The sequence below is a fragment of the Puntigrus tetrazona genome, chromosome 19, assembly GCF_018831695.1.
Source record: "Puntigrus tetrazona isolate hp1 chromosome 19, ASM1883169v1, whole genome shotgun sequence".
NCBI classification, from domain to species: domain Eukaryota; kingdom Metazoa; phylum Chordata; class Actinopteri; order Cypriniformes; family Cyprinidae; genus Puntigrus; species Puntigrus tetrazona.
Genome location: NC_056717.1, coordinates 7,754,466 through 7,764,418, shown reverse-complemented (window position 1 = coordinate 7,764,418; position 9,953 = coordinate 7,754,466). Strand labels below are relative to the sequence as shown.

Below are 9,953 nucleotides of genomic sequence, written 5' to 3'. Positions count from 1 at the left end.
TGTAGGTAACCAACATTTATTTACCATTATCAACTTTACAATAAAACCAGTAACATCTTTAAACATTAGCAAAATAAAGAACAAAATTGGTCAAATGTATTTACAGAGACCAAAAAGCAGATCAAGGCTCACATTTAACACATAACAACTCTGCTTCTTTTAAAACTTCAAATGTGAACATAGCAAGCTCAAATGTGTTTTTATTTTGTTTTGTTTTTTTTTTTTTTAAAGCCAAGATGAAAATTAAAATGCGATTTCAAACAAACGAGACAAAGCCTTCTGGATATTTAAAATGGTTCTCTATACACCACAAAATACTTAAATTTGGGTTAAAATATAGGAATGTAGAAAGTTGGCAAGTCTTTTTCGATTTCCTTTTTTTTTTTTTTTTTAACAGTCATTATATGTGGTGATGTTGATCTTGAGCAATTCATCGGTATATAGTCGCATCTATTCGGCGGTGGGCTTGAAAGATGCTCCTCCTTGATCCCATCCTCAACTCGCTCTTGCGTTGACATCCCGCTTCCAAGAGGTTTTGGCCTTTCGCTCGGAATCCCGGATCTTTGAGCCATTATCAGGGAAGTGAACTAGTGAATCTAGTCTGTCATTTGTTATTAATCTTGAAGAAAGTGGCACGAGGAGTCTTTTTTTTTCTTCACATACATGTGTATATATACATATACATATATCCATGTATATATACATATGTATACATATACACATATATATAAATATATATTTTTTCTTGGAAAAACAGTTCACAAAGTCCTTTGTGAAGTACAATCACTCCTTCTGTTCGGATGGTGCAGTTGTTGAGCTGGTCTCCTCTGTTGGTTTTGTGGGCTCTGCGGCAGGTGCAGCAGCCTCTTCCTTGGGGGCAGCGGGCTCCTCGGCCTTGGCGGCGGGTTCCTCGGCCTTGGGGGTCTCGGCGGGGGCGGGTGTCTCCTCGGCCTTGGCCTCCTCCTCCTTCTTCTCCTCGGCGGCGGCCGCCTCGTTCTCCTCGGGCTTCTCTTCGGCGGCGGGGGCGGCCTCGGTGGCGGCTGCGGCGGCTTCTTCCTTCACCTCGGCGCTCTTCTTGTTCTTCTTGAGCGAGATGCCCTTGAACTTGAAGGAGTTCTTCAGGGAGAACTTCTTCTTCTTCTTCTTGGGGGTCTCCTTGGCGGGCTCACCCTCAGGTTTGGCGGCCTCGCCCTCGGCGGCGGGCGCGGGTTCGATGGCGTCGCCGGCTCCAGCCTCGGGCTCCTTGGCTGCCTCCGCGGAGCCGTTGGTGGTGGCGGCGTCCCCCTCAGCTTTGGCGGAGACGTCGCCGTTGGTCTTCACGTGGCCGTTCTCCTGGGAAAGGAAGAGGGAATCGTCGGTTTAATAATGCAACACAAACCAGCACGGGCTCGCTACGGCTGTGCTATACGCGCAGCGGGGCTTTCCTCGAATCGTCGACGGACACATCGGTGACTCGTCGCGTAAATAATGCATGTCTTCGAGGTGACGCCTTGCAGTAGCGCGCGCCGCCGCGCGAGGGCGATAGAGCCGCGCGCGACTCACACAATGCCGCCCGAGACGGCAGCCCTGGAACAAAAGACCCGAAGATCGAGCGGATTTGATTGAGCTCCGTTCGCCGTTTATCCGTCGACGACGGAATAGCCACAAACGTCGATTTGATAAAGCGACGCAAAATATGAGCACACTCATTGATAAGAACGGGCTTTGGTCGCATAAGAAAACCCCGGGAGCTTGACCGAACGTGGTCTCTCGCCTCGGTGTCTAGACTTTAAAGCCCGGGCGTCTGCAGTTCAGGGCTCCGCTCGCGCGCACAGACAAGAAATCGAGCAAATATCTCGGGCGTTTATCAAGCGTTTAGTGCGCGGAGCGGAAAAGGCGCAGTAAACAAATGGTAACCTAAACAAAAACAAAAAAAACGTGGGAAATGCATTTAGATTGATATATGGAATACCGTTTAAGGGTGAGTGGTTTCAAAACAATGCAGTGCGTTCTAAAACCCCGATTGCAACCACATTTTGCAAATTGATCGCAACCCCCTGCTGATAACCCATGCATAGTGAATGCGTGCAGCATCCTCCTACACGGGCGCTCGCATGGCAACAACAACGAGCGCTAAAACGGACTTTAAAGACGGTGAACGTGCAGGAAAAAGATCTCCGCTTTTTTTTTTTTTTTTTTTTTTTAGCGCGAGACGGAAAACCGCGTCTGATCAGAACAGTGCGATCCGCGCAGTGCCTCTCGGGTGAAATCGCCCGGTTTTCCCGCGTGTCGGAGACGCGAAATGATCGATAAGACGATGAATGAACGGTAAACTAGCATTTCTTTCTTTTTCGGTGCAAATCACCGTCTCCTCCGTTTTTCCATCACGCTCGGGAGCGACGGTTCGATCGCTGAGGCTGGTTTTGCAACTCTCGCCGAAGCACTTGTTGGTCAGATGTGGGTGTGTCGCAGATGGAGATGAATTACCTGTCCGTTAGTCTTGACGGCAGCCGGGTCAGCATCGGCGGCTTTCCCCTCCACAGCCACTCCTCCCTTTGATGCCTGGGATCCCATTATTCTTGATGTGGTTTTAAAGTAAATTAAAAAGAACTCAAATTCAGGTAGGTGGGGGAAAAATAATCCAGACCAACGGGCGTAACGTGCATCCAAAGGCGCAGGAAAGTTGGTGATTTTTTTTTTCCCTTTATGAGGAAAACTTGAGATGATCCACTCTCGTCTTCCAGCCGTGAGCGTCGAGGGCGACCTACTACTACCAGTTCTAGTGAACAGCGCTTCAAGATAACCCGAGGCCCCGCCCATGGGCGTGCCCCGCCAACGTCAACCAATCCGAAACGCGGCCCCGCCCATTATCGAGCGGTCCATGTCCCACCTCTTTTGATTTCGCATTAGGTCCATAGAAATAAAAAATGGCATCAAACTGGAGAGAAGATGGAAGCGACTGTGTGACTTGTTGAATTCTCCGGTTACTGAGAGCAGTTCAAGTTTAATTTAATCCGCTGAATGCGCTCTAAAACTAAAGCATTTAGGACTGGTGAATGTGCCTGTAGTTTATTATACTCGTCTGACTGTTTTTAAGGCGACACTGCCATTCAGTGATGAATATTAGTGCATGCTTTCACCTACTTCTCTGATAAACAACCTGTATGATTCATCGCTATTCATGCTCAACAGTGAATACTGTAGAAATGAGTTAACTGTTAGACCACGCTGTACACTGCCTTTGCATTTTGGCTTGTACAATTAGAGTATTTTTGCTCTTTAAATTTCTCTTCTAGATTGCGCATAATGATCATTTCAAGACAATATTTAGACCTGATATAGTACTCACTGTAGTGTTGAATTAGAAACCGATGCGTGCAAGAACAATTTCCGCTCGAAATGTTAAAACGTATTATGTTTTACAATGACTTGCATGACACGACATAAGCATGAATGTGAATAAATTGTGATTTACGAGTGTAACGCTTGGAATAAATACCGCAGCGAATAATATTTCCACGATAGCCGCATTAATAGGTAACATGAACTTGCACCAAACTTCCATAAAGTTCGAATGGGCTCATGACCTTCAGCATTAAGAAAAGCTACGAAAAGAGACGTCTCCCTCCATTCAAAAGTTGATAAGCTGATATGTTTTATGATCCTGTCTGTATGGTTGGTTCATTTTATTGTCCTCATTTAGCATGAGAACAGACCTCTGACCCATTTTAAGGCTAAGATCTAGCACAGTTTTATTGGTACTCACTGTTTATATTGATTATCAGATCCTCTCAAGGTGCCACTGAGGATTTCCCGAGACATATTACACAACATATTAATCATTCTCCCATTTCTCCTCTCGTCGCGTACACCTCTTGTTTTCTCTCTCTCTCTCTCTTTGGCCTTGTAAATGACATAAAGTCTAAACTGTTTGTGGAGGAATGCGAGGCATGCGAGCGCTCATGAAGAATGTTTCACCGCATCTGCATCTCGCCACTTTCTCAGAATGTCCAGAACCTCAGGGAGGGGGATCGGGGCAGAATACGTTTCTTGTGCGTGTCAGATGAGAGAATGTAATGAATAAGCTCATATACTGAAACAGTCTCCTCTTCTTCTCCGGGGAGAGAGTTGGGGGGTTGGGTGTGATGGAGTGAGGGGGGGGGTTTCTTGTGCCCGGAGCTTTTGTGATGTGGTTCATTTTCTTGATGACGGGTCAGGACACATCACCTCATCATCCATGCGTCAGACTCTCGCTTTCCCCTTTCCTAATGGCTCAAAGGCCTTTATTGTGGCCAGATCATTCGAGAGTCGGAGGGAAGAATGAACGGCCGGCGTCCTCCGGAGCGAGGCCTGCAGTTCGCACCTTCCTTACAGCAGAGAGTCTTCTTTGGCCTAGCGTTTCAATCCCTGCGGAGATGCGCGGCCAGACAACAAATAGCTCCTGCAGGAGCAACATCTCGCATATGAATGTCAATGGGTGTGTTGATATGCCAGTGATAGGCCCATCAGACCGGGCAGGGCATGTGAGAACTGTTTTTCAGTCACCGGTGCGCTCTGTGACTGTTTTGACCACAGCAGGGAGCAAGAGAGGGAGGATGGTGAGGGTGTGAATACGGGGGTTGGTTGCCCTAAAGCATCATGAACTCAACTGAAACTAGATGCTGACTTTACAGAGTCCAGTGCAGGGGACGCTGGGGGAAATTTGCCAAGGAAAGAATAAATGACACATTCAAGTCTCATAGAATTGTTCCCAACCAAAGCAGAGTTTTTTTGGTAGGCTCAGTGGTAACCACTGCGACCTTTAGGTCAAGTGAGCAGAGTTCACATTCCTCTGAGTTTCCCAGATCCCCCTTGGTGCCTTTAACAGGCTTCTGAGCCGATGTGCTGCCCGTCTCAGTGGCGATATCTCAATGTTTATCAGTCTTTTGTTACATGTGTCGTGGAAGAACTAAAACACAATCAAGACATGCATCTTCGGTGGCGTTTCTTCTTTTCATTTCTATTCAAAGACAGAGCGATGCATTAAATGAAACAGCAATTAATGTGCATTAAAAATGTGTTTTTTCAATGTTTTCGAGGTTATACTCACCAAGGCTGCATTTACGTATTTGATCAAAAGTATTGTAAAAAGCAGTAATATATCCATATATATATATATATATATATATATATATATATATATATATATATATATATATATATATATATATATATATATATAACTTTGTGTAGTGTACATTTCATTTATTTTTAAATTGAAAAATCACAAAAAAATTAATAATGTGATATTTTTGAGTTGTCATAGATCAAAGGTCATATATTTAAAAGACTTTAAAATGACTCATGAATCAAACTTTAACAGTTTTTGATAACAATTTTGATATATGCTATATATATATATATATATATATATATATATATATATATATATATATATATATATATATATACACATTCTGCCCCGCTGACCATCAAGCTGTGGTTTTCCAAGATTTGAAAAATCTTCATTTAGATCTTGGAAAGCGCACGGAGCTTCATTCCATCTACGGCCGTAGATGGGCAGATAACCAAAAACATGTCTGTGTGTCGCGCATGAAACATGGGCTAAACAGCAGCATGCTCTCAGGAGCATGTGAGCTCCAGCGTGTGATCGATTCGAGCCACGATAATTATATAGGTTATGTTATTTTGTATAAGACCAAAGGCAAGGCTTCATGACTCAGCAGAAGACACCACACTCAGGGTCTCCTCCGGGTGTGAGAGGCGAGCGCTTAGAGACAGAGTGCACTTTTAAACTTTAAACTCAGCTGTCTGGAAGAGAAGTCAGCACATGTTGTTGCTCCGGTGTCCTCTGAGCAAACTTCGCCCCCGATGGAAGTGAGAGCACGGGGGAGGACATCAAGGGGAGGTGCGTGACCCACTCCAACTCTGTCTATTTCTGATGCTTAATAGCATATCTCTCTCTCTAAGATACGGCCTAGGGGCAGTTGACTGGTTTCTGCTATACTCGACGTGGGGCATCTTATCTCTTTCTTGTTTTTTTCTTCACAACACTCAATGGCCCTTTTTGTTTGGTTGCCCAGATTTCATGCCTGAACACAGAGTGAGATTTATATCCTCAAAAGGCCCTATTGTTCTCCATTCAGAAGGCAACTGATGAGCATCACAAGCTGGGATGAGGGGAGGGAAAGGAGAGAGAGAAAGAGCCAGAAGAGAGATGTAACATTGCATTGCTTAATAAATCGATGTATCACAAATTACTCACTCGATACAGTTTCACACATCGACAAGTTTACACAAACATCCCTTTTTCTTCTTCCTGTTAAGCGACAGATTTGACTAAACAGTTTTTGCCAGCTGTGGAAACTTCTGTGTTGCAAAAGAATGGTGCCATTTTTGAATTTTTCCTTTTTTTAATAAATTTTCTGGTTTCCACACCAGAGGTGACTTTTAGCTCATTAAACGTCCTCTGCTATTATCCAAAACATGACTGCTGCTTTAATCTGGCAGTCGTCATCGATCAGTAAGACGAGATCAGAATCTCTGGAGACAATGGCAGCATATGGTATGGATTTTTAAGAGACAGATGTTCAACTCAGGCAAAGATGAAGGCAAGAAAATAATCTTGACTTTAGCTTTGAGCTTTAGTGTGCTGGAGGGTCAAAGGCCAAAGGGTCACTCATCTCTGGGACGCTTTCTTAGATGTTTCATATAAGGCCTGACTAACATGTCACAATAATAAACTATCTGGTCTGAAAACAAAGTTTGGAGAGCTTCACCACACGTCACCCTACTTGCAGCTCCTTATCCTCCAGGTCTCAATGCAGTTAAAACATCTTTTAGCAGTTTATCACGTAAAAAGCATTTTGTAATCAAAGATAACACACTAAATTTGAATATTCAATATTGGACAGGGCAGAAAAGTTCAACCAAAAACTTTTCTAATTTTTCTAAAGGCGGAATTTTAAAAAATGATCTTTCTTTGATCATACAGTGAAAGTTGATGTTGTTTAATGCTGTTTTAGACCCAATCGCCAAGGACAAAAAAAGTTTAAAATTGTTTTGTGTTCAACAGAACAAAGCCATATAAGTTTTGAACGACATAGGGGTGAGTAATTTATGAGATTTTCTCTTTTTTTATTTTTATACCAAAATGGAAACACAAAGCAGCTTTTTCATCTACCGTCATTAAGTTTTTCTTAAACCTAAAAGCTTAATGTCACTATGATTTTGTGTATGGAAAAGAGCAGAGAAATATCTTTGAAATAACATTTTCTTGTTCAACATAAGAAATGTATATATATATATATATATATATATATATAAATAGTCTGTTTATTAGTACTTGATTCTACTGCATGCCTAAAATGAAGAGTAATACTTGAAAATAGGTAACACTTGTTAACTATTAATGACTTTTCCCTCAATAAATTCCTAATTTTCTGCTTATTAATAGTCATGTAGAATAAGTCATTAATATGTACTTAGATAGCTGTAATAAATGGTTAATTTAGGTCTAATAAATAATAATATTCTAGTAACATGCATGCTACTAAGCACCTAATAGGTGTAACCATAAAATTAAGTGTTAGCAACTTAATTACTATAACAACTCCTTTACTATTAATAAGCAGCAAATTATGATTTTGTTGAGGTAAATGTTCTCTAATCTAAAATGTTTTGGTGAACTTTCCATTTAAGCCAGGACTTTTCATCATTCCCCGTGGTAAATTCCCTAAACGAGGGACTTTAATCCATCGAACATTCCTTTCGGTTTCCTTGAAAAGGACATGCAGCATTTCAATGCACCAGCACTGGGCAAATGTTAGTTCCGCATTGACGCCGACCCTGGAAAACACCTGCTGTCCCCACACGTACAATGAGAAGCATTGGTGATGCTGTGGCAGATACGCACCCCACCTGTGTTTGCAAAGTAACTGACACGTGGTAAAAGCCTAAGGTGCTTTCTGCGCCGTGACATTCACTGGGAATCCCTCAGATGAGTTCATTATTGCGACATTTACTCTCAGAGTGTGGCTTTCACTTTCGCTTGTCACATCACAGCCGTGTCAGTTTCTGCTTTTACTTTCCCTTTTTTGTGTAACCTGCCCACAACGGGCTGCATCAGCAGTATCTGGGAAATTCCATACGGCGAATACCAGCAAATATGCCAATTAGCCATTAAACAGAGCGAGATCAAATTTACACGGGCATTCCTGCCTCAGTAAGTACCCAGCTATTCATTGAGCGGAAGGTCCTATATTACATTAGAGGTGACTGTCGGTCATCTAATAGTGTTTACTTCGTATTTGCGCGCTCATTCCGCGACAGCCGAGCCCTTCTCGATAACCCAGCTGTTTAAATCTCAAAACAAGGTGGATTTGTTATTTAAATGTTATTATCTACCACCTATCATACATTCTCCTGACCACTAATGAGTCACACAATGGCCCTCATGTCCTTTCGCGTGGAGACACTGAAGCGTCTGTCTTACTGCAATCTCCAAATGAGAAAAATGGTTTGTTTACCGCATGGAGGAGAGATACTGTGAATTGAATTACGACGCTGCTCAAGCTGTCTGTGCATTGTGAACAGATGTATGTCTTTCACATGCTGGTGCTCTCTGGCACCCTTCACACCTGGTTTTTGGTGATTGGAGCATAATCGGATTTGACTGCATTAAAAGCCAGGTCACAATGTATCATGATCGAATCAATGAAACCGCATTGAGAGGTTGTCATTGATGGATTCAGAACATATTGCACAAATATGAGGTAAAGCTACTGCATTTTCACTATCTGTATGAGTAGGCTTCCTTACAGAGGTTCTGCGACAAGTAATAAATATCTGTCAGACCAGGATGGCATGTTTTTTTAGTCTTTTCCAATATATATATATTTATTTAAACATATTTAAATATAAATGTTGCAATCCGAAAACTGATTAAATAAACCATATTTAATGTTATTAAACTTAAAATCTTTAATTTCCTCAAGAAATCTTCAGTTATTTGTTTTGCTTGGGCCTTCTTTTAAAATTTTTCCACTTTTTTTGGTAGTAGAATATGTTTTGTATGAATGTGTACAGAAACTATTTATACATTCATGAATCATATATATACAGTATATATAAATATAGTTATTTTTACTAGGTTTTTGTGGTTTTTATTTTAAGCAAATGTTTTTTGAATGCAGAAGCTTAACATTTAACACTTAATGACAAAACACAACCCATAAATATTGTTTTACAGATTGTATCTTGAAATGCAATATGAAAATGCAATGGAGCTCAAGAATATCCATGTACCATGTACAAGGGACTTCACCCTGTCTCTCTCTCTCAGAAACCTCACACACCTCTGGTTTCACCTACCACATGAAACCACTGTGTTCACAGTGTAATTCTGAGAACTGTGATTCTCCTTCTGTATAGACGCTGCCACGGATAGCCTGAGGCTAGAGATTGATACAAGCAGCACAATGCAGACACAGGTGAGTCAGGAGATAACATGCAGGCCAGCCAGAGTGTTCCAGCCACTGCCATTTTGATGGACAGTGGGCAGAATAGATTGAGGTGCACAGGCCAACCACCTTCCAAATCCCCTTGCCGTTAATGAAAAAAACCCTCTGTCCGTCTACGGTTCAACACCATTTCTCCTTATTTTAATGGTTTTGCTTCTCTCCCCAATTTTCGTTTTTTTTTCTCCTCTCCGCTTCTCTTGCACTGGAACTGGGAGAGGAAGAGAAAGAAACGTGAGGACGTGGGCTAAATCTACTCACATGCATCTAAAGGTTATTTTTATTTTCCTGCGTGGGGCAGAGCTCCCCCACACACACATTCACCCACACACACAAGCACATGAGGAAGTGAATGAGCCATTATAGGAAACACATCCGCATTCAGCAGACACATCCGATCAAGGATAGTTTGCATAACAAATGATAATTTTTAGTTTTACAATCATTAGCAAAGTT

General features: G+C 42.1%; 1 protein-coding gene across 1 annotated transcript; it reads right to left on the bottom strand.

The window, feature by feature from the left end:
- marcksl1b (MARCKS-like 1b) lies at nt 1-2,763 on the bottom strand. The gene is made up of 2 exons (XM_043218199.1): nt 2,467-2,763; nt 1-1,332 (listed from the first exon to the last, which is right to left on the bottom strand). Exons 1-2 carry the CDS (start codon nt 2,551-2,553, stop codon nt 784-786), a joined length of 636 nt encoding a protein of 211 aa, XP_043074134.1. The 5' UTR covers nt 2,554-2,763; the 3' UTR covers nt 1-783.
- Between the last annotated feature and the right edge of the window lie 7,190 nt (nt 2,764-9,953).